The 24,654-nt window shown below is 38.5% G+C and overlaps 3 protein-coding genes across 22 annotated transcripts in view; 2 read left to right on the forward strand and 1 right to left on the reverse strand.

Annotated features, from left to right (window-relative positions):
- DNAAF4 (dynein axonemal assembly factor 4) overlaps positions 1–10,274 on the forward strand; it is a 13,326-nt gene extending 3,052 nt beyond the window's left edge. Inside the window, exons 3-9 of the mRNA XM_007056374.4 lie at positions 1,440–1,573; positions 3,001–3,241; positions 4,094–4,239; positions 5,743–5,852; positions 7,006–7,159; positions 8,222–8,327; positions 9,943–10,274. Coding sequence (XP_007056436.2) covers positions 1,440–1,573; positions 3,001–3,241; positions 4,094–4,239; positions 5,743–5,852; positions 7,006–7,159; positions 8,222–8,327; positions 9,943–10,052 — 1,001 coding nt within the window. The 3' untranslated portion in view covers positions 10,053–10,274. The remainder of the gene's footprint in view (positions 1–1,439; positions 1,574–3,000; positions 3,242–4,093; positions 4,240–5,742; positions 5,853–7,005; positions 7,160–8,221; positions 8,328–9,942) is intronic.
- A 3,702-nt stretch (positions 10,275–13,976) lies between these two features.
- Positions 13,977–21,523, reverse strand: C10H15orf65 (chromosome 10 C15orf65 homolog). Of its 7 annotated transcripts, none has more exons than XM_027818784.3 (2): positions 21,392–21,523; positions 13,977–14,569 (listed from the first exon to the last, which is right to left on the reverse strand). In XM_027818784.3, the coding sequence occupies exon 2, from the start codon at positions 14,558–14,560 to the stop codon at positions 14,207–14,209; it is 354 nt and encodes a 117-aa protein (XP_027674585.1). In that variant the 5' UTR covers positions 14,561–14,569; positions 21,392–21,523; the 3' UTR covers positions 13,977–14,206. The 7 variants fall into 7 exon arrangements, with proteins under 7 accessions (XP_027674585.1, XP_027674584.1, XP_027674586.1 ...); XM_027818783.3 differs by lacking the exon at positions 21,392–21,523 and adding an exon at positions 21,074–21,246; XM_027818785.3 differs by lacking the exon at positions 21,392–21,523 and adding an exon at positions 21,032–21,246.
- CCPG1 (cell cycle progression 1) overlaps positions 21,381–24,654 on the forward strand; it is a 72,110-nt gene continuing 68,836 nt past the window's right edge. For 7 of the 14 annotated variants that reach the window (XM_043523366.1, XM_037909937.1, XM_043523358.1 and 4 more), the window contains exon 1: positions 21,386–21,516. The gene's annotated coding sequence lies outside the window, so the exon portion shown is untranslated. Of the gene's footprint in view, positions 21,517–21,771; positions 21,902–24,654 lie in introns of those variants that run through there. The other 7 variants (XM_037909934.1, XM_037909936.1, XM_037909935.1 and 4 more) reach the window with 3 other exon arrangements.

Here is a 24,654-nt window from a genome sequence, read left to right on the forward strand (position 1 = left end):
AAACATACCAAACCCTTTCCCTGCAAGAATTCATAGATACATGAAGTAGCACATTGTAGTTTTTTTCTTTGTAACAAAGCTCATGCACTTCTTCTCTCTCCAGCCTCAAGCTCTAGTTGAACAGAGTAGCAGAAACACATACACACAACAGCAAATATTAACCTAGAAAATCAAAGTTCAAAGAACCTTAACTCTGCCTCACTAGCAACCCCTTGAGAAGAACCAGAAACTTAGGCAATGTGAGGCTGTAGCTAACACACAAGTTACTTCCAAATGTAAAAACACATTTTATTGGATTGATTTATTCTTAATGCTAGAGAGTGATTCCTCACTGACATTTCAATCAAAGTGCACCTTTCAGTTTCATCACAAATACTAATGACTTTGGGATTATGAAGAGCCATTTGAACTCCTCAGCAGTATACAAACTTGCTTTTGGGATAAATAACAGCAAACTTTCTGCCCTGATCTCCAAACAAACTTTTGCCTCCAAATATATAAGTATTGTTTGAAATTTCTGGTTTATTGTATTTAGAATTGCCATAAATAGTCCATAGCTACACAAACAAATCTAAGACCAGAAGTGACTATGTGTCAAGAGTATGGAGCTTTGGAAAGGCAAAGGATCACATTTGATGTCTGAGATATGTGTATAAAGCTAATATCCTAGAGATGACTGCAGACTTAAGGAAAATAAATCTGAGCTTTCAAAACTCATTTTTGTAAGGTTACCTCTTATATAGTAAGTGTGGAAGTATATGTTGTGTGGAACATGGAATGTTGGCAATGGCATGGGGCAAAGTAAAGGTTGTTTGGGTGACTTCAGCTTTGCATGTCCATATTTTCCAGCGCTTGGGGAAGATAATGTTTATGAATCGTTTTGGGGGAGAGGAATGTATGGGTGTGTTTGAAGAAAACTACCCGGTTTTCTTGTTGTTTTTTTTTGTTTTTTGTTTTCCTCTCCCTGAAATACCAGGAACCTTAGATTATACAGATAGTTAGCTATCTCATTTCATCATTTTCCGTTACTGCTGATTGCTTCCTTTTTGCACTACAGTTATGTTTGACAATGAAAATAAATTAACTTTTGTTATAGTTGCTTTCTGTGTCTTGTACTGTGCAATGTTTGGATAGCAAGCTCTGTAGAGGAATATTTAAATCCAAACCAAATTATTCTTTGTGAGAATTAAAAAGAAAAAAGAAACATTTCTACAGATTATAGGTCTTGTCGAACCTTATTATAAAACATAGTAGTTGTGTTTAAGTTTATATTGTCCCTTTTAAAGATGTGATTAACAGAGGGTTGTATTGTGCACCTGGGTGGGCTACATTTTTGCCACTCTGTCTCAGATACAATAATGAGAGAAATTCTCTTGTCCTGTACACAATGAATAACACATGAACCTCAGTCTTAAATTTCTCAAATGATTTTCTTTCAGGTGACAAAGAGAAAATGCAGAGAATAAGGGAAAATGCTATAATAAAAGCCCAAGAGAAGGCAGATGAAGAGGAAAAATCAAAAGCTGTTACAAAACGAGAACATAAAAAATATGCTCTGGAGGCCACAATGAAGGTAAATTTATATGCGACTCTACAATAATTAAATACAAGAAATATAATCTTATATAATTTCCAACTAACCTGACAGGTTTGGGGTTAAATATGCTGTTTAAAAATATCTTTTCTAAAGTAGTCATCTTTATTAAAGTGGTAGGAGAGTTTGCATAACTCTTAATTCCTCTTTTACTTTTAGTTTGGGTATATCCATTGTGAGATCTGGAAACCATATAGAGGAAAACAGTTGTGAAAAAATTTGGACTGTTAACACATTCATTATAAACTGACTTTTTTTTTTTTGGTGAGATCAGGCAGGTGTTGGTATCTAAAGGGAGATTAGGATTGCAATAATTTGGCACAAAAGGTAAGGTGAGCTCTATATATGGATTAAGCAATGTAGACTCTAAGAAATATTTTATTCACCTTCGTTCTGGAATATAAAATTTGTGGTATGCAGCTTTTGCACTACGGCTGATCCTTAGTTACCTACCTCTGTTCTACGATGCTTCCACTCACAAAAAATGGTAACTTTTATATTCCTTTATTCGCACCAAATTGCTTTTCTGCATACCTCATGAAATGACCATTTATGTTAACTTTTTGTGTTGTTAAGATATTCATAAAATGCAAGAGGACTGTCAAAACTTATTAGCTTTTAAAAATATAACAAGCAGAATCTTAGAGCTTTCAAGATTGCATATGCAGGAATCACTTTCAGCGTTGGGCAAATGGAGTTATTTCTTGAGTAGACATGTGTTAGCTATTCTACATGAGCATCTAAGTTTCAGGAGAAGTGGGAAATTAAGAATAATGTATTCAAATGAAACTGTATATTTTACAGCTCTAAATTTCCCTGAGATACTGAGCTGGAATATAGCTAGGATACTGGAGTAGAACCCTTACTCTCTTGAATAGTGCCATAGGATCTTTTGTAAGCAGAAGTGGTCAGAGACTCCATCAGAAGGGTTTAGCAGCTCCAGTAGCAAAGTATTCCTAAGTATCAGGCTGGAGGAGTGGTCCATTACTGAATCAAAGGAAAGAATGTTACATGCTAAGCTGCTACATAGTCTTTGTGAGTCTCCCACCAAGTACTATAAAGCAGCCCAAAGTGCTAAGAAAAATGTAGGTTCTTCAGAATAAAACAACTCAATGAGCATCACACTTTCCTAAATTTTCCTAAGCCTGCCCCTCTAATAGTGATATTAAAATAGCTCGAGGCATATATTTTTCAAGCTCTGTGAGTTATTTTACGTATTAATACGTATAAGCCAATCAGTTTCCTCCTTTTCCAACTATTTTTCTAGAATCCCTCAACTCTGTATATAATGTCACATATTAATAATAGTGCTGTGTAGAATTGGGAAGATACTTATGCACTCTCATTTCTGTTCTGCTCATTTTCACCAAACATTACGTGTTCTGATAGTTCTGCAATTCAAACAGCTAGAAGAAACAGAGAGAAAAAGAATTGAAAATCTGAAAGAGGAGGAGCGAAAGAAGGTCACTGAGGAGCTGGAGAGATGGAAAGAAAAGCAGAGAAATGAGGAGAAACAAAGAAGGATACAAAGAGAAGAGGAAATACGCAGAGAAAGGAAACTAATAGAGGAGAAGAAAAAGCAAGAAATAAATAAAGCTAAAACTCTAAATGCAGGAACTTCCAAGACTAGAAGTATATCTACAAGAGGTGGTATTTGTGGAATAAAGTTTTACCTTTTTTATAACCTATATACTATGTATGTTGTATTAAAAATTCAATTCTTAAACCTTTCTAGGCATTTCTGGTATGTTCTACCTTCATATCTAGGTACTGTACTGAACTACTTATTCTTCTTTTTGACTCCAGTTGGTTTAGTCTCTTGTTTACTCGCTGTCAATGTGTTGAGTCACACGTAAGGTGAGATTTTGGTTCTTAGCATTTTTTTTTTTTACCCTTTCTTTCCTTCCGAGCCCCTCAACATAATACTTCATTGCAAATAATACCATTCCATTAAATGCTGCTGCTTAATGCTAATTAATTAGTGATTTCTGTGCACTCCTAAACCACAGAAGTATTGGATTAAAAAAACCTTCTCTCTCATGGAACATAGCTACCAAGTTCCTAATACAAGCGGAAATGCCCCAAAATGTTACATGATATTCAGTGTAAAATATACTGCAAAATGATTGGGTGACTTCTGCATATAGCCTTCAGTGTAAGCCCCCATTTTCCAAACCCCAAATCTGTCCCTGTATCTGAAACTCATATGAAAACCAAAACTGATTTATATGAAACTCAAATTTTACAAAGGTTTTGTACATCCTACAGGAATTGTACATACTGTGAGTTTACTGTGTATGGCGATATAACCAGCTTGCATTAAAAAGTGTGATTTAATGTGTTTAGAGCTATTCCTTCAGGATACAAAACAGAAAAACTTGAGGTGCACTTCTACTTTATAAAACTCTAAATTAGGTCTACTTGAAAATATGATGGGGGAAAGGAGAAAATGGAAAAATAAATTTGCTTTCTTCTGTTGTTCTGCTTCTATCTTTGCAGTTTGTAGTTCTGAAAATATATTTTCAGGAAAGTTAAAAGAAGAATCTTTCCCTGCTCCTCGATCTGCTGGTACTATTAAAATTAGTTTCACATCTCGGGTGTTTCCTACAGCTCTCAGAGAATCCCGAGTAGCAGAAGAGGAAGAGGTAAGGATATTTTTCCATTTTACGAGGGTGCTCTCACTGCACTCAGAGGTGCTGGTAGTGCTATTCATTCATGTGGCCAACTACAGTCTATAGGAATGAGTCTTCGATTGCTTTACTAAACCAAGCAGGGAAGCTCACATTTTGATAGTAATACTGTTGGAAATAGAAGTTACAACATGGAAGTCTTATTCTTGACATGAGACTGATACATCTTTACCAATCTTCCTGTCATTTCGTGAAGTCATATGTACTTCTCATTTATTTTCCTTTGTTGAAATTAGTTTGAACTGGAGATATTGTGAGCAATTGAAATGGTCACTTCTAATTTAACCGAGATACAAATATATTCTCTTCTATACTTATATGCAGTAGTGGTCATCCACCTTTAACTTAAGAAAGCTATATCCCTTATTAAGCATTTCCTGTGGTTGTAGAGTGCTGAGCATTGCTTTGGTCCTTCCTGTCATCCTTTATATATTTCTTTGAGTCCTGTATTTTCTATCGATTTTCCTACTGAATATGTACAGGTTGCTAAGTTAGTTTGAAAAGTAAACTATTCTATATCACTGATCACTTTTTCCATCACGGATAAACTGCAAATAGGAACCTTGGTTGTACTGTGTAATATGACTATTATGGCAGGGAAGACAGGACTATAAATTGAAGTAGTTGAAATAATTTATATTAAATGTTGGTCTGGAAAAACAGTCACATTATTTCTTGAAATTGTATTTTTAAAAGAAACATAATGGTACCAAGTTATTGTAATCACCTTGAATATGTACTATAAGTAAGGCATTACTTAATTTGTGATATTGCAGAAATTGTGGATCCCACAATATTTGGCTTCCACTGCAATTTCGACAGCAGGAGGCTGACAGTGGGAGCCCCTGTTCTCAGTCCCGGATGGCAGCTGAAAAGACACCAGTTTCCCACTGATTCCTCAATCTTATTTATGTGTAATATTAAAAGAAATGTTTCCAACTAAATCACTTTTCACCTAAGATATGATTGTTCAGATTTACAGAAATAGCTTGTTTTTATTTTAAACAGTTTTAAAGAATTATACGTTTATACTTGAATTCCATACCAAATTTCACTTCACATACAAGGATGAAATGCATTCTATAAATTCTATCCTCTTGTGGGGTTAAGATCAAACTAGATTATGACATTTTTTGGTCTAAATTCACAATCTGTTCTTTGGGACTCTGTTGGATGAGCGTTGATACATTCTTCTTTGTAATCACAATAAACAAAAAACAGTTTAGTAGTCAGGCAGTACTGCACCCTTACTGCTCATTTAGAAACAAAATATGTGGGAAAACTTAGAGGTTTTCTGATCTTGAATCAACAGCTAGGTGTTTCTACTAAAAATGGGATAAAGAAATATTTCCTCGATAAGTAAGTGAAAGGATGAAAGCAAAATGAAAACCTAAATCTCAAAAAGTAAATCAAACAAACAAAATGCTAACATGTTGCACACACATCTTCCTACCACAGTGGCTGCATAAGCAAGCAGAGGCTCGTAGAGCAATGAATGCTAATTTTTCTGAGCTGAAGGATTTAAATGAGGAGGAGAAGAACCCAGACTGGTTGAAGGACAAAGGAAAGTGAGTTAAACTCATTCCAAGATATGATTACAAGCATGTATCAGAAACATAACTACCGAATACATTATTTTTCGGAAGTTAAATGCTGATTCTGTTTTTTAGTGTAGAAAATTTTTAGTTTGTATGTTATCTTTCCATGCAGAATTTTATTTTCCATCGTTTTCACTGGATGATTTACAAATAATGTATACACGACATCTTTGAGTTCTAGGAAAAATGCCTTATAGTGAGTGTGTGGCTTAGGGGATAGTACACTGGATTGGACTCGGAAGATTGCTCTGCCACAGGCTTGCGAGGTCACTGGCCTGCTTAGGCAAATCATTTCCCTCCCTGTGTCCGTGTGTAAAATGGGAATAATGATGCTGACCTCCTTTGTAAAACTCTGCAAACTATCGATAAAAAGTGCTATATAACAACTAGATGGTATATTAATATTATTATTATAATATGAGAAGCTCAATCTATTTAGTTTATTTAAGAGAAGGTTAAGAGGGGACTTGATCATAATCTATAAGTACCTACATGGGGAAGAGATTCCTAATAGCAGATGGCTCTCTAATCATGCAAAAAAGATCCAATGATTGGAAGCAGATGCTGACAAATTCAGACTGGACGTAAATTGCAAATTTTTAACAGGGAGGGTAATTAATCATTGGAACAATGTACCTAGTGATGTGGTGGGTTCTCGATCACTTGAAGTCTTTAAATCAAGACTGGGTATCTGTGTAAAAGATACGATAAAGCCCAAATAGAAGTTATCAACTTGATGCAGGAATTACTGGGTGGGAGTCTATCGCCTCTGTTATTCAGTTTAGACTAGGTGATCGTTATCTGAGAAAAGTCTGGCATTAAAGTCTATTAATTGTCTGCACCATATCCATGGAAATATGATCTGCTTTTCCTGTTCTTCAGTGCTGTGTTACCTTACTTTGTCTTAAACTTTTGCCAACCTGGCTGCCAGCATGAAGTTTGAGTAGACTGCATCTACATTGTTTATTATGTCATCCAAAATGTCATAAATGATCAGTTTTTAATGTTTTTTTTAACTTGTTTGAAATTGTTAGTTTAGTCCAAATTGTTTACAGTAGATAGGCATTCTGTATTGTATTATGTTTTTCCTTGTTTTAAAATTTACTTTTTATTATGTTTTCAGCAAAATGTTTGCAACAGGAAACTATCTTGCAGCTGTAAATGCCTATAACCTGGCAATTCTGTTAAATAATAAGATTCCAGTACTGTATCTGAATCGTGCTGCTTGTCACCTTAAATTGAGAAACTTGCACAAGACCATTGAAGATTCATCTAAGGTATAAATATATTACACATAAAGTAGATTTTTATAGTTAATCTCCGTATAACACGGATATGATATTAAACTAACATATAGCTAATTTTTCTGTCAAGCAAGAATGTAAATACTTATGGACACTATATAACAGCTTAAGTTTGATACACAGACAATGACGTATCAACATTTTGGATTGTTCAGCCCTAATGATAAATAAAATTACTATTAAAGGGTTGGATTAAAGGAGAAATGATTGGCTAATGATGGTTTCAAAATTTTGTGTTCATGCAGTATAATCGAACAAGTTGGGACTTGATAGATACAGTAACTATATTTATAATAAAATAGTACCCATCAAGAAAAGAACATAAACAGATATACTTACTCTTTTAAAAAAACTTTTAGTGACAAAGGTTTATAGAATATACCCACATAAATTTCATAATCTGTCTTTCGTTCTGCACTTAGTATGAAGAATTAAAAAAACCAAACCCAACAATAATCCAAAAGATTCTCTTAAAAGATTGCTGGAACGTCTCAATATTTGATCAACCACTGCTTGTGGAAAGACTGAAAAACTCTATGCTCTGTTTATCTAATAGTGCTTCAGCACAATTTGTACTATGTTTTTACTTAGTTTATTTAAAAAAAAAAAAAACTCATTACCTGACACACATGGATATTTTGAAAAAATGGGTCCCAAAATCATTGCTTGAACTAAGCACTCCATGAGGCTCTAAACTTGTTTCTCCTAGTAACTGTAGTAATGAGATCAATATTTTGTTTGGAGCACTATTTGTGATATTGGACTATGATATTTGCTGTTTACAAATAATCATTAACACTTTATGCACCAGCCTAAGATCCAGATTCCCTATTGTGGGACAGTTTACACTTTTAAAACTGCACTTGCGTTTTCGCACCTGCAAACAAATTGTGAATGCAAATCATAGTGGTTACACCACAAACCAGGTAATTAAATGAGAATGCAAATTTTTGTGGGTGCATGTCTATCTGCAAATGGGAGGTTAGACCACAGAAAATCTGTCTCTAAATGTCTTGGATATTTTTATTTGTAAAGGCACTAGAATTACTGATACCACCTGTTTCAGACAATGCTGATGCTAGAGTGAAAGCTTATGTGAGGCGTGGGACAGCATTTTGTCAGCTGGAGTTGTATGCTGAAGGTAAGAATTCAGGCTCTGAGTCTGCAAACTCTTATGTATGTGTTTAAAATTACATGACTGTAATCCCATTAGGATCAATGGGGGGCTACTCATATGCTTAAATCTTTTCAGTATTGGGGCCATAATGTTTAAAGAACTTCTGTTTTTATTGCTGAGATACATATATGTATAGTATGAAAAACCATACAGTTATATACCGCAAAAAGTGAAAAATCTTAAACTCCCAAATTTTTCCAAAGATGTAAAAATATAAACTGTAAATATTTTCTTATGAAGTCATCAGAAACAAGTCTTTTTAAAACATTATTTTTATTCTGAAATGTATAAATTTTTGACCGGTAAAATATTTTCCCCTGTATTTGTTAGAAAATCTGTAATAATGGTGCATACCTATCGAGCTTTCTAATAATATACCATTCTTATCTCACAAGGCAAAGTTAAAAATGAGGGAGAAGGTATGAGGTAAATTTTTTAAATGCCGCTATTTAAACTTGTATTTTTTTCCCTCTACTCTGGTCATGTCCTCTCCTTTTGAATCACTTTGTTGGCTTTTCTCCTGCTGTTTCGTATCCAGTTTGAGACTATATAAACCTTTTCACCTCTTACATCTGTTTTATAATTTCTTATTCCCCCTTGCACTCATTATGGCTTTTCAGACTACTCTATTCACAGGTTATGGCTTTGTCTGCACGAGCAATTCTGTCGGTAAAACTTTTGTCAGTCAGGAGTTTGAAAAAAACACCCCCCTGACCAACATACGTTTCACCAACAAAAGTGCTGGTGTGGACATTGCAATGTTGCTAACGCCGCTTGTTGGCGGGTGGTTTAACTGTGCTGTCAGGAGAGCTCTCTCCTGCCGGCAAAGAGCGGCTATACTGGAAACCTTACAGCAGCACAGTTGTAGCGTTACAACTGTACCTCTGTAAGGTCCATAGTATAGACATAGCCTTAGTTTTCTTCTTGCATTCTCAGCTTCATGCCTTCCTACATTCTTTTTCTCCTCTTCAAAATCCACTTCTTCCAGAAATCTTTCTTATTTTCTTCTCATCAATATTCACTGCATCATTGCTTATCTGAACAGTACATGTGTCTATTCTAATTTAAACCCCAATCCTGCAATCGAATCCATGTGGTTGGACCTTAGTGCCTGTGTGCGTACCTAATAACTTCAGTGGAGTACCACAGAGACTCAAGTCTCTGTCTGTGCAGATCCATTTGCAGGTTTGAGGCGTTAGGCTGCAGGCTCTTTAGGGCAAAGAATGTGACAAAGTGAGTTTGCAAGGCACCATGTAAATATATAAAAGGTTCTGTTTGCGTTTTAGAATAATGTTGTAAGTTTTAATAATAGTTTAAGATTTTAATATAACTGTGTGATATTTCCATTAGAAACAATTGTTAGTCTTATGAAATTATTAAATAAATATTTTCATACGGCCCAAAGTTAAAGACCATATTTTGTTCTGCTCCAAATCCCATTCAGTAAAATTATCTGAAACTCAAGCTGCCCTACCTTTACTTGCATATAACTTAGGGAAAGTTACTTCCAACTAGCTGTTAAAAAGTATAAATACTGTTGTATATAGGATTAATAATCTGCTTGCTGTATTAATATTAGGTCTCCAGGATTATGAAGCTGCTCTCAAGATCGATCCTACAAATAAAACTTTAGAACAAGATGCTGAGAAGATTGAACATATAATTCATGGAACTGCACAAGATTCTTAACAAAGGCTAGAATCAGCATGGTGGTGTATTTAACAGGTTGGAATCTGGAAAACCCTTATTTCAAATTCTGCCTGAGCCCGTGAAGTCACGAGACATTTTTGTTCTGCGCTCATCCCAATTATAAAATTGGGTAAAAGAGAAGATACTTCTCATAAGAACTACTATAACTTGGATAAATATAGTGCAGAAAGAGAAGTAAATAAAACACATTTTATTTTCTTACCTGTTTCCAAAATTGTCATTTGTTTTTTTGTATGAAATATTGGCTAACCTGAATAACAGAACATACTTTACTATATTTAATTTCAAATCTGTTATTAAGTAAACAAATGTAGTCTCATGGATTTTTAAAACAACTTCAGTGGTTAGTCAACATTATTAACTATGTTCATAGTTCTGCTACCAAAGTTAAAGTGCTAATGTAGAAAGGAACAGCCATCAGAACTGTTGTGAAATCAGAAGTCATCCAATTAGAAATATTTCACATAGGACTAGAAATTAAATAATGCTCATATTGTACACGAATTTGCCCAAACAAACAACCCTAAAACACTTCCTTAAAAAACTGGAGCCAAAATATTCAAATATGATGCGGTGAACTTTAAAGGCCTGATTTTTCAGTTGCTCAGCACTAGCGGCTCCCATTGAAGACGAAGTTTTCAGAACTTGGTGCCTCTCAAAATCAGGCTATGTATTTAGGTGTCTAACTTTGAATTTAGGTGCTTAATATCAGGCACACGACTTGGGAAATCTTGGTCTGGGGGAGGGTTAATATAATCCTTGTAAAATGCAGTAAAATGTTATTTGAGTATTAAGCAATGTATATTAAATGTTTCTAACCCATTCAAAAAGATTTGACATATATTGATTGAACTGACCGAACAGTTATGATGCAATTGTAATTTTGTCAGTAGTAATGCATTTTAAATGAAAAACTGCAAGCCTGCTGTTGGCTAAATACATCTGTAGATCTTTTATTTCATAATGGCATTAATTTTGTTATAAAGTGTCCTATTAATGGATCACTTAAACCTGCCAGAATCTTAAGGTACATCTACACAGCAATTAAGCACCTGTCGCTGGCCTGGCTCAGCTGACTTGGGGTTGCAGGGCTTGAGCTGTGGGGCTCTAAAATTGCTGTATAGATGTTTGGGCTTGGGTTGGAGCCTGGGCTCTGGGAGGAGATAAGTACACGTGGTTGTGGGATTGTTGGGGATAACAGGATAGGTGCTTACCTGGCCCTGTTTGAGACTAGGAAGCACCAACAAAATATGACTACCTTCCCGAACAAAACCAAGTTGGGCAGCCCTAGAGATGAGGAAAAGAGGAGAAGCTGAGAACCAATAACCAGTTGTGGATCCCTGATTCTCCTCCAGCCCCAAAGCAGGTTAGAGCAGCCTGCAGGCTGCCTTAATTTGTGCCAACTGGTTATGGTCCCTAAAGACTACATCCCAGCTGGATATAGTGAGAACACATTGTTCTCAAGCCACTTTCTCCCTGCTCTTGACTTGCTTCTTTCTTCCCCAACATGCTTCCATGCTGCAATGAGGAAAGTACTGAAGCAGGGGTTACACTTGTTCTATGTCCCATGGGGACTCTCCCATGCCCGGAGAATCCCTAGAGGATATGTGAATGGTTTCTGCTCCCTTAATGCCATCTGCATTGCCTAAATGGAGTGGAACAGGTCAGAGAATCTGCCCTCAAAGTACTGATTGTGGTCCTTTGACTTTTTTGAACTAAAGCTTGGCCCTTAGGCTGAAAAAATTGGACCCCACTGGATTTGTTAATGTGGTCTGGAATACAGTTCTACTTATTTTAAACTTTTGACTGTTATTTCTGAGTATGCTTGGCATTGATGGCGAACAGCTATGATGCAATATTTGATCTCATTCTGAATTTCTTAGGTTACTAATTTGTTCCTGATTTGACAATTTGTAAGTAATTAGTAAAATAGATAACTGCTAGAGATGTTATTTCTTTGGTATTCATGGTTGCTAAGCAGGTATCAAAAAACATTTTATAAAGTGTTTAATACTCCATCAGCTCACAGCTGTAGTTTGCATTTTTGCACTGAATGAATGTAGTGGTCAAGTGCTCTGGGCTTGGGTTGGAGCCTGGGCTCTGGAAGGAGATAAGTACATGTGGTTATGGGAGTGTTGGGGATAGCAGGATAGGAGCTTGACTGGCCCTGTTTGAGACTAGGGAGCACCAACAAAATGTGACTACCTTCCTGAACAAAACCAAGTTGGGCAGCCCTAGAGATGAGGAAAGGAGGAGAAGTTGCATTGCCCAAATGGAGTGGAACAGGTCAGAGAATCTGCCCTCAGAGTACTGATTGTGGTCCTTTGACTTTTTTGAACTAAAGCTTGGCCCTTAGGCTGAAAAAATTGGACCCCACTGGATTTGTTAATGTGGTCTGGGATACAGTTCTACTTATTTTAAACTTTTGACTGTTATTTCTGAGTATGCTTGGCATTGATGGCGAACAGCTATGATGCAATACTTGATCTCATTCTGAATTTCTTAGGTTACTGATTTGTTCCTGATTTGACAATTAGGGAATTTCTGACACTCTGGGAATTTTATGCAAGAGGGCCCTACCATTCCTTAGAACCAGTTAGCAGACACTATATTACGCTCTCTTTAAGCATAGTGAAGCAGCTGTGCATAATGCCTCCCAGTGCTCCCTCTGTTTGTTATCCCTAATGCAGGGCTGTGATTAGCATTCACCCATTTTTGCTTAAATGTAATTTTTTGTTTCTCACTTATTCTGAATGCCACTTCTTTGGGACCTAAAGACACAGTTACTGATGTTCACAAGGTATTATCTGCCTGAAGTTTTCATTTATTCTTTGTGTTTTTTCCTCTGAGCTGTCTGTTCCATGCAGTGAATGTTTTATTCCAGAGCATGTGATTTATATTTAATCTTCTGTTCAGACTATATTTTACATATGAGGACAAAATGAATCATTCTTGCATAAAATTCCCAACCCAACTTTTAGCTGCCCTCAACCCAATTTCTATATTTGTGCCTTCAAAACCCCTATTTATCAAGCAAACACGTGTGTACCTAACAAAGATTTGTGTGACTGAATTCCCATTTACCCACTGCTAAAAATATGGTCAAATATAGAAATTCAGTTACTTTTGTTTTCATATTTATGCACCCTTCAGTCTAAATTAGTATTTTAAGGTGTCTATTGTAAGAGTGCCTATAGATTAAAACATTTGTCTCACATGCAAACCTCAAAGGGCTGTACATGGGGAAAACTACATTGATAAGAATAGATGGCATCCCCCCTTCAGCAACTCAGAGGCAGTGTGCACAGCTTGATTTTGGACACTACATTACAGCCAGTAGGTTGGCTGCAAACTGTTGTATCACCTCCCTTATACTTGCGTTGTGTTCCAGTCGATCAGTGCGTTTATCAGATCCACTGGCTGTTATCCTGACCTATGCAAAATACTTTCTCCATGTTTTGTGCAGAAAGTTTACCACTGAACCTCTTCTCCATGCAGAACTGTACAGTCCCAACTCCACTTTACGCAAAAAAGGTTGGGAACAGCTTTAAGGTTTTGACTTTCCTCAACTGTGGAAGGAGTTGCAGAATTTGTCTTTGCGTAAGTTGCACAGTACAAATTCTAAGACTGAAGCAGAGCACAAACCTGTTAAAGGACAACCTACTCACATCAAAATTATGTTGAGACAAATTCTGCACTCACTTACCCTATTGGCTTCCTTGAGGTTGCAGGTGGTGGAAATATTGGCAGGATTTGATCAATTTAAAAAAAAAATAGTCTGGCCTTGTAACACGGGATCTGACACTTGTTTTGAACATTAATCTCAAAGATCTATCCTCTTAAGTGAATTTCTGTTGCACTTAGCTCTTTAATGTACAAGAAGTGTTGTGTTTAACACATTCATTTCAAGAGATATATTTTATTCATGTATGGGTTGATGCACAGAAATGTATTAACAAATACTCACTTAAAATCCTGTTTACTACAAGGATCAAAAAAGTGTTTTACTGTAATACGTATTGACACTTTACTCCCAAAATGGACAACAAAAATAACAGGTCTGCATTTTGTTTCCCAAAACTAAAATGAGTAGTATTTCAGTAAATACATGAGAAAAGTAAGATAGTACACTTTTACAGAGTATGCTGCATATTTGGGTAGTCATATACCCTACTTCTGTCAATGGCAGTGTTTATATAATTATGTTGAGTCAAACCACAAATTAACAAATGTTTTGTAAATGTTTCATCTTGTGGATGGTAGGTACATGGTACCATTTGGGAGGTAGGTGGTATAGCACCATATTCACTTGAAGTTGTTTTAAACAGTAAAAGCTGAGGGTTTGTCAAGAAATTATTGGTAGTGAGTGTCTTTGGGTCCAACATACAGGAAAACACAGGATTGCCAGGATTTGCACAGGAAGGCAGTTGAACAGATTTGATTTTCTCTGTGTTGGTACTTGATGGTAGCATCTCAGCAGAAGTCATTTTCTTTTCCTAATTAAGAGATAATTTTGATGAGTTTCTTCTCTTTATAAATAACAGGACAAAATTAATATTTCAGTTAGATTCATATTAAATCATTGTTTTTATTAAACAAACAGATATTAGGAATCTGATCACTACATAAGTATATTATCAGTTTAATTACTTGTGTATGGAAAGTAATGTGTTTCCTGCAGGAGAAAGCTGCAGGGGAAAAAAAGCCATGAAACTAAAAGGAATTTTTCCCAACTTTCACAGAATTTTGTTGTATGCTTCTGCAGTGCATTGTACAGGTCACTTACATATTATTCAGCTATTTACCTGATCCAGCTACTTTAGTGGTGTGCTATTTTAAAGATGGTAAGTAGGTAAGCTCCAGCAAAAAGTGGCACAATGAAAAGAGGGTTATGTAGCATGCGAAACCCATGCTTAGATTCAGACTCATTCTTTCACTCAAATTTATAATACCTTCTTAGTGGGTTAGATTTTTGGGAAGGAGGAATAATAATGATAACACAGCATGTTACAGCTTCAATATAATAATTCAGAAAGATTAATTTGCACAGGGGAAGGGGCTAAACAATGCTGCTTATATTTGTGGGAGAAGGGGCATTTTGCATAATTCTAAACGTTGTCCTAAAGTTTTACATTTATTTTTAAATGGCTTGATTCCAAGTAAGTGTAATTTTAGAGTAGTCTAGTAATTTACTGATACAATCCTCTGTGTAGGCACTGAAGTGAAGGAGCGGCTAATTCACATCTTTGTTTCTACTGTTTCTAGTTTTCTGTCAGTGTAGAAGGGCTGCATTTATAGTTTATATTGTGGAGGGCCTATTATATTGGAGGGGGGATAGAATTTTTTTTTAAATGAAATTTTAGAATGTGTGGAAAATTGCAGAGACCTGATAATCCTGGAATATTTTTTTTAAAATACCATACCTTAGTCATATCCATGGACATAAGTTTATTTGTGAAGGCTCCGTTCCATAGTAAAGAGTACTCCATAGAATTAAATAATCAGTAATTGTTCATTACTAACTAACAATTATCAGATGTGACACGGTGACTATTGTCCTGGGCAGCCATTTGCTTGAATTATAGCATTCATTAAAGTTTAAATATATCTAGCATTAGTGTTCTTTACTGTCTCAAAGAAAAAAAAAACATTGTAGATATCACTATGGAACATTGGGAAGAAATCTTTTCCCTTGAGACTGAAGGTTGGGTTCAGGTTCCATACACCAGTGGTTTTCAAACTTTTTTTCTGGCAATCCAGTTGAAGAGAATTGTTGATGCCCGCGACCCAACGGAGCTGGGGATGAGGGGTTTGGGGTGTGGGAGTGGGCTGAGGCAGAGGGTTGGGGTGCAGGTATGAGGGCTGTGGAGTGGGGCTGGGAATGAGGGGTTCAGGATGTGGGAGGGGGCTCTGGACTGGTGCAGGGGGTTGGGGTGTGGGAGGGGGTCAGGGCTCTGGGCTGGGGGTGCAGGATATAAGGTGGGGCCAGGGATGAGAGGTTTGGGGGGGCTGGGGCAGGGTTTGGGGCACGGTCTTACCTCCGGCGGCTCCTTGTCAGCGGTGCAGCCGGGGTGCAGAGGCAGGCTTCCCGCCTGTCCTGGAACCGTGGACTGCGCAGCGCCCTGGAAGTGGCCAGCAGCAGGTCCAGCACCTAGGCAGAGGCACACAAGCGGTTCCATACGGCTCTCGCCCTCAGGCACTGCCCGCTGCCCCAGCTCCATTGCCCGGTTCCTGGCCAATGGGAGCGCGGAGCTGGTGCTTGGGCAGCACGCAGAGCTCTGTGGCCCCTCTGCCTGGGAGCCGGACCTGCTGCTGGCCGCTTCCGGGGTGCAGTGCAGTGTCAGAACAGGTAGGGACTACTAGTTTTTACTGGCCGGCTGCCAGCAAGGCGACCCACTGCCTTGCATTCCAGGTCACAACCCAAAGTTTGAAAACTATAGACCCTTTGTCTAATCCTATTCTGATTCTATAATTCGGGACTAGACAACTGCTAGACGTGGCAGTCCTTGGATGAGCTATTCTAACCAAGATCTGATGTGGCTGTCAAAGGTGAAAGTTCCCTCATTTTTTCAAATATGGCATAAGATCGATGCCTTGCTGAGATTTCCAGCTTCACTAAAACAGTCTAATCTGTGTATGCATTACTGCTTGGCTCAAGACAGCGTGCTGTGGAGGAGGAATGAGCACAAGGTCCAGCATCAGGAGGCTTAATGCTGGTTCTGCTATTGCGTTGTGGCATGGCTTGGGCAAATCACTTCCTGTACTTTGTTGTGCTTCCTCATCTGTAAAATAGGGATATTAATGTTTACTCAACTATTTCACAGTGGTGTTGCAAAGATTAGGCCTTTTCTACGCTCTGGAATATCCTTTATTGGAGACATTTTTTTATTTCAGAAGGTGGAAAAAGCTACTAGGGGAGAGGCTGTTCTAGATTTGATTTTGACAAATAGGGAAGAACTGGATGAGAATTTGAAAGTTAAAGGCAGTTTGTGTGAAAGTGATCATGAAATGGTAGAGTTCATGATTCTAAGGAATGGTAGGAGGGAGAACAGCAAAATAAAGACAATGGATTTCAAGAAGGGAGACTTTAGCAAACTCAGGGAGTTGGTAGGTAAGATCCCATGGGAAGCAAGACTAAGAGGCAAAACAATTGAAGACAGCTGGCAGTTTTTCAAAGAGACATTATTAAGGGCACAAGAGCAAACTATCCCACTGCATAGTAAAGATAGGAAGTACGGCAAGAGACCATCCTGGCTTAACCAGGAGATCGTCAATGATCTAAAAATCAAAAAAGAGTCCTACAAAAAGTGGAAACTCGGTCAAATTACAAAGAATGAATATAAACAAATAACACGGCTATGTAGGGACAAAATTAGAAAGGCCAAGGCACAAAATGAGATCAAACTAGCTAGACACATAAAGGGTAACAAGAAAACATTCTACAAATATATTAGAAGCAAGAGAAATACCAAGGACAGGGTAGGCCCCCTTACTCAATGAGGAGGGGGGGAAACAATAACAGAAAATGTGGAAATGGTAGAGGTGCTTAATGACTTTTTGTTTTGGTTTTCACCAAGAATGTTGGTGGTGATTGAATGTCTAACGTGGTGAATACCAGTGAAAAGGAGGTAGGATCAGAAGAGACTAAAATAGGGAAAGAACACGTTAAAAATTACTTGGATAAATTAGATGTCTTCAAGTCACCAGGGCCTGATGAAATGCATCCTAGAATACTCAAGGAGCTGACTGATGAGATATTTGAGCCATTAGTGATTATCTTTGAAAAGTCATGGAAGACGGGAGAGATTCCAGAAGACTGGAAAAGGGCAAATACAGTTCCCATCTATAAAAAGGGAAATAAGGACAACCCAGAGAATTACAGACCAGTCAGATTAACTTCTGTACCTGGAAAGATAATGGAGCAAATAATTAAGCAATCAGTTTACAAACATCTAGAAGATAATAAGGTGATAAGTAAAGGTCAGCATGGATTTATCAAGAACAAATCATGTCAAACCAACCTGATGGCTTTCTTTGACAGGGTAACAAGCATTGTGGATGGGGGGGAAGTGGTAGATGTGGTATATCTTGACTTTAGTAAGGCTTTTGATACTGTCTCACATGCCCTTCTCATAAACAAACTAGGGAAATACACCCTAGATGGAGCTACTAGAAGATGGGTGCATAACTGGTTGGAAAATCGTTCCCAGAGAGTAGTTATCAGTAGTTCACAGTCATGCTGGAAGGACTTAACGAGTGGGGTCCCACAGGGATCAGTTCTGGGTCCGGTTCTGTTCAATATCTTCATCAATAATTTAGATAATGGCATATAAAGTACACTTATAACGTTTGCGGACAATACCAAGATGGGAGGGGTCACAAGTGCTTTGGAGGATAGGATTAAAATTCAAAATGATCTGGAGAAATGGTCTGAAGTAAATAGGATGAAATTCAATAAGGACAAATGCAAAGTACTCCATTTAGGAAGGAACAGTCAGTTGCACTCATACAAAATGGGAAATGACTGCCTAGGAAGGAGTATTGTGGAAAGGGATCTGGGGTTAATAGTAGATCACAAGCTAAATATGAGTCAACAGTGTAACACTGTTGCAAAAAAAGCCAACATCATTCTGGGATTAGCAGGAGTGTTGTAAGGAAGACATGAGAATCATAAAACTGGAAGGGACCTGGAAGGCAGGACTAAGTATTATCTAGACCATCCCTGACAGGTGTTTTACCAACCTGCTCTTAAAAATCCTCAATGACAGAGATTCCACAACCTCCCTAGGTAATTTATTCTAGCACTAAAGAAATAATTCTTCCACTCTACTCTGTGCTGATTAGGCCTCAACTGGAGTACTGTGTCCAGTTCTGGATGCCACATTTCAGGAAGGATGTGGACAAATTGGAGAGAGACCAGAGAAGAGCAACAAACATGATTAAAGGTCTAGAAAACATGACCTATGAGGGAAGACTGAAAAAAATTAGATTTATTTAGTCTGGAAAAGAGAGGACGGGGGCTGGGGGGTGGGTGGGTGGATATAACAGTTTTCAAGTATGTAAAAGGTTTTTACAAGGAGGGAGAAAAATGTTTTTCCTTAACCTCTGAGGATAGGACAAGAAGCAATGGGCTTAAATTTTAGCCAGGGAGCTTTAGGTTGAACATTAGGAAAAACTTCCTAACTGTCAGGGTGGTTAAGCACTGGAATAAATTGCCTAGGGAGGTTGTGGAATCTCCATCACTGGAGATTTTTAAGAGCAGGTCAGACAAACACCTGTCAGGAATGGTCTAGAGAATACTTAGTTCTGTCATGAGTGCAGGACACTGGACTAGATGACTTCTCAAGGTCCTTTCCAGTCCTATGATTCAGCAATCAATGGCCAGCACTAGGCATAGGACTCAATACCAGTGCAACTAAGTATAACTAGACAAGGACAAGCTGGGGTTTGCACCCTTCATTACTGACGTGGGGCTACTCCTGAGTGTACAGAGGCCTGAATACCTATCCAGTGATTTGAACATGTATAAAATCATATCAGTGCAAAATTGCTGCCTTTATAAGAGAATATAAGGGTTGCCACATTTACTTTACCAACCTTTTCTAACTGGTAAGTGTTATATGAAAGGTAAGCTAAGTGCTGATTTTCCATTTTATTTATTTATTTTTAAATGCATGATAACAAACGAATGACTCTAGAGAAGAAAACTACTGAAATGCCAGTCCTATGAACTTTTCTATACTGCTGTTCTTCAAATGAAGTTGACCAAAGGATAGTTCCCCCGCCCGCCCGCTAAGGCGTGTGTGTACTAAGGATTCACTTGCTGAACTTCTGTATTTCTATAAACAACTGTTTTGCTGTGGAGTTTAGATAGGTGGTTTAGTAATTTTTTTTCAGAGAGAAGGCAATTTCTACTGTTTGAACTGACAAAACAGATCCCTTGTCAATATATTTTTAAAATCTATATTCTAAATTTCTCAAGTGAAAGGTTTGGTGTTTTCTTTGATTTGCCTTTTCTAACAAATATGTAACTTGCATATTAACTCCTGCCTACCATCCACAAAAAAAGCCTTACCAAAACAAGACACTCTACTGTACACTTCTCCCCCTAGGGAGAGGATGAGAGAACATGTATGACAGATGTTAGTCATGTGGTTTAATGCATGACTGGAGGGTGTGCTGATACTATGGTGATGTAAGAACTGATCCAGAATTGTATTCATTCATTTTGATGAAATAAGTCATTCCAGCCTGGTGACCTTTAGAGGTTCAGCTGACCTGAAGAAAAGCTCTGTGTAAGCTGAAAAGCTTGTCTTTTACCAACAGAAGTTGGTCCAATAAGTTATTGCCTCTCCTTGTCTCTCTAACATATAAATTCACTAGTTTAGATTAAACTTTAGGTGTAAGTGGGATACTGTCAATTTAAAAAAATCCTGAATAAACCATTAATTTACCTCTGTTGCTAATACAATGGTAGATTAAAACTGACAACACTTTAAATATCCAGTTTACTTATCACTAATCTTTTTCCTTGTTGCATTCCTTTCAGATGAGCCAGTAAACTGGCATGAAGTCTGCAGTTTACACAGCCACTTTCACTGTCAGGTTCTCCGAGTTGCATTGGCTGTTTAATATCCGTGCCCACTGACTGGCACTAAAAGTAAGTGCATGGGAATGTCTCGTCTCCTGATCCGATTTTGTAAATGCCTGCTTTACGTAACAGGTTATTTTTATCCCTTTCTTCCTCATCTTTAAAATGCCTCCCAGGAGCACAGCCAGGACACGACACGGACTTTACCCTCTCCTGCCTCCTCCAGCTGAGAAATGCGGCCTGTGCCTCCGGCTCCGGCGCCGCGGCGAGCCGGGCACGGACGGACAATCGCTTACAGCGCCAGGAGTGCGGCCGCGGCCTTACCCCACCTCTCAAGTTCTGAGACTAACAGGCGCCAACTACCCACCGCGACAGGTCGGGCCGGCGCGCGCGCTCTGCCGCTGCTTACCACGGTCCGCCTCAGCCTGGCCGCCGGCGCCGCTGCTGCTGCTGTCCAAGGCGCTGCAGCCGGCTCTGGACAGTGGCCCCAGCTCCGCAAAGCTCAGGCGTCGGGGGCGTGCGGCGTTGCCATAGCACCAGCCCCTCAAGGAGCCGCTGACGGTTCCTTTGTTGACAAGCCTCGTTGCCCTTTGACCTCTGCGCCGCCACCCCTTTGCTGCCTGGGATCGGTAGTTCCCCTCGGGCTCGGCCCGCAGTGAGTGAGCGGGGAGCGGACTACACTTGCCAGGGTGCTGGGGCGCAGTAGCAATGCGCAGGCGCCGCTTACCCTGCTGCTGGTTGTTTGTTGTTTTGTGAAGGCATCAGGAGGTAGCGGCGCGAGCCCGTGGCGCCCCCGTCCCACGTCCTTGGCTGGCTGCGGCGGGGGGCGCCGCGCCGGGCCCGATCACTCAGGTACGAGGGGCCGCTCGGCCGAGGTGGGCGGCAGGCGACTCCTTCCTTCCTCTTCTCGCTCGGGAAGCGTATCTCGGCTTGTCCCTCAGCCCATGGTGCGACTGCGCCACCCGCTCCCCACTTGGCTCCCTAGTGACAGCGCTCCTCGGGGGGCACCCCCTTAGCTCCCTGCCCGGGAGAGCGCTGCGCACCTCCAGGCGCCTCCCCCTTCTCCTCGTTCGGGCCCGCTGGCGGGGGAAGGGCCCTTTTGAGAGGGAGCTGCGGGCAGGGGAGCAGATAACGGGCGGGGCGCTGGTTTCTGTGCGTGAGCGAGAAGGGCCCCTGCTGGCCCCAGGCTGCCCCGGGTTTGAGAATCGGGAGCAGACAGCGTGGCTCGAGGCAGCGGGTTAGTATTTAAACGTCCGTGCTGTACGTGGTAAGCGCGTGTTTGGGCAATACCCATGTAATGACACGATCACTTATGTAACTATTCTTGCTGCCCTTTGCTATGCTTTGTAAGGGTAAATGTCAGCTTTTGGGAAGGGGGGTTCGGGATGAAGACAGCTAAGCACCTCTGCTGTTGGCAAAGGCAGGGCCATCAGAGGGAATCCCATGGTTTTACTACTCTGTGTTGGGTGCTGGGCACTTTTTCTGGAAAACAAATTTCCTCTGCCATGTCTGCCAAATGGTGCTGCTTTTACTTTAGTCTGTTTCATCGTGGTAACGTTTAAATAAGAAATGGAATAGCAGGCCACCCCTCGTGGTGAATGGGTATATACGTGTTTGTAGCATTTTATTGGGGATTGGTCCTGCTTTGAGCAGGGGGTTGGACTAGATGACCTCCTGAGGTCCCTTCCAACCCTGATATTCTATGATTTACAGCTGAGTGCAAGAGGATCTTGAATTGCTCACTGTATTGGTCAGTAAAAGGAGACGCTGTTTTATTACTTTAATATATCTTATGTATGTTCAGTCAAATGAGCAATTGGCTCTTAGATCTTGAATATTATGCATTATGATTTCCCAACTTCCATCTGTTTCATCATCTCCATACATGCTTGTGACCAGTGAAATGTATTATATTTCATAAATGATGTGATAGTTTACACTGCTGAATGTTACTTAAGTTGTTTTGGAACTATGCTACTTTATCTGTAGCCAAAACGTCATACTTATGAGAGAAAAACCAATAATATATTAGTAGAGCACAAAACCAAATATAGAGATTGGTTTTAGTAAAACAGTGCAGGTGCACAGACAGAACAGTGTGTTCACATCATGCCCTGGGAATTCAAACAATACTAGTATCACAGTACAGTAAGTAAATTAGCATTACAGAATTGTGAGTTGTCAGAAATCTTTTCATAGAAATATGTTGATCTGAGGAAGCAGAAAATAATTGCTATTATAATTGAAGACTGCTTAGTAGAAGTAATATAAATTCGCATGAAGATCCTGCAATAGCATATTTACCTTAATTATTTATTCTGAGACTTTTTTTGTACATCAGAAATAGGATATTCCTGTAGAACAGAATCCTCAGTTTCCCTAGCTAAAAGTGGAACATAATTAGCTAAAAATAATTACTTTTCACTGGTTAGTCATTCTTCTTTGTTAACATTCATTCAGATCTTTCTGGTCTGACAGGTCTTGTTTCAAGATGGAAGAACTTTGCAGTTATATGTAGAATGGAATTATTATTATGCTGTTTTACGTTGGATATCGGTTTTATTCCAACACTCAAATTTTGGTGAATTGGACATATAGTATTTTACATTTCTGTTGTATTACCAATAAGAGACAGAAACCAATAGTTATCAAAAATCTTTATTTTGCACCCTGAATATTTATTCCTCCATTAACTTTAATGGGAGCTGCACATTGTATACGGTGATGTGAATAAACTGTTTTAAAAAGAGACTGTCAAATTTGGTTACAGCAGTCAAGACACTGTCAAATTAAGAAAATAATATTTATATATTGAATAAAATGAATTTCCTTTTACTTGTATCTAAATACTCTAAGATTAAAACTAGAAGAATGTAATTTCTTTCACTCAGTTTTCCTTTTCCTTCATATCTCTACATGCACATACTCATTTCTTTTAATCCTGTGTTAGATTTCATGCCATTACAGGAGCTTTATCTCATGTGCACCCTATAATTACCTCAAATGGCACTGACTCCTGTGGAGTTCCCCACACAACTGTGCAGTTGTGGAGAATGCAGCCAATTGCATCATAACTTCTCCTGCGGGGGATGGAGCAGAATATTTTTAAGCACATTCTTTCAAGACAGAAGAACCAAGACTCTGGAAGTAGACAGACTGATTTCTACTTAATTACTGCCAACAAAATCGTAAAAAGACAGAAGTAAAATGATAGCTTTGTCATTACTGTGAAAGGTTTGGAAAACCATTACAATAGATTACATTTCTAGATAACCTCAGTTTGTAGACTGGCTACTAATATAAATAATAATTTTCAAAAAAAATCTTCCATCCAATTTTTTCAAGATTATGCCCTGTGTATTTTAGTTATATTTTCATCATAAGAAGCTACATATTTTAAAGTAGTTGGTTATCACAAACAAGAGTAAAATTACAGTAGTTTCACTGTTGATACCTTGGGTATTGGGGTCTGATCCAAAGCCCGTTGAAGTCGGTAAGAAGATGCCAGTTGACTTTATAGGACTATAGGGGAGATTCTCCAAAGCTCACTAAATTGTAAGCTCTTTCAGGCAGGAACTGTTGTTTAATATGTTTCCTTCACTGCCTATCACAGTGGAGTACCAATCTAGTTGAGGTCTCTAGAGAGTATCATAATATAAATGTCAAATAACAGTAGTAGTAATAGCTGAATGAAAGACTCGGGCAGCTTTCTTAGAAGTTTGTAATACAGTATTGGTAAAACATACTATGTGCAAAGTTTATTTCTGTTTCTGTTATTATAGGGATGTCATCTTAAAAATAACACTGAAATTTATCTATTATTGTTATAACACCTCAGATTACTGTAAAATAACCAAAATTAAAAAAAAAAAAGATTTTTCATTCTGTGTACTTCGTGCATTTTGTAGCAATTGGTGTATAGTCTTCTTCAGTCTTTCCCCTGTTCACATGAGTCTTTTACTGGAGGGGGAAATACACAATTTTTAAAAA

This window comes from Chelonia mydas, chromosome 10, assembly GCF_015237465.2.
Source record: "Chelonia mydas isolate rCheMyd1 chromosome 10, rCheMyd1.pri.v2, whole genome shotgun sequence".
NCBI lineage: Eukaryota > Metazoa > Chordata > Testudines > Cheloniidae > Chelonia > Chelonia mydas.

What these genes read in the sequence shown, in the direction of transcription:
- C10H15orf65 (XM_007056407.4), bottom strand. Translation starts at nt 16,294, where the DNA reads ATGGAGCTGGGGCAGCGGGCAGTGCCTGAGGGCGAGAGCCGTATGGAA. An exon ending in CTGACAAGGAGCCGCCGGAG is followed by an intron (nt 14,570 to 16,111) that starts GTAAGACCGTGC and finishes TCTCTTAATTAG; the next exon opens with GAAAAGAAAATGACTTCTGC.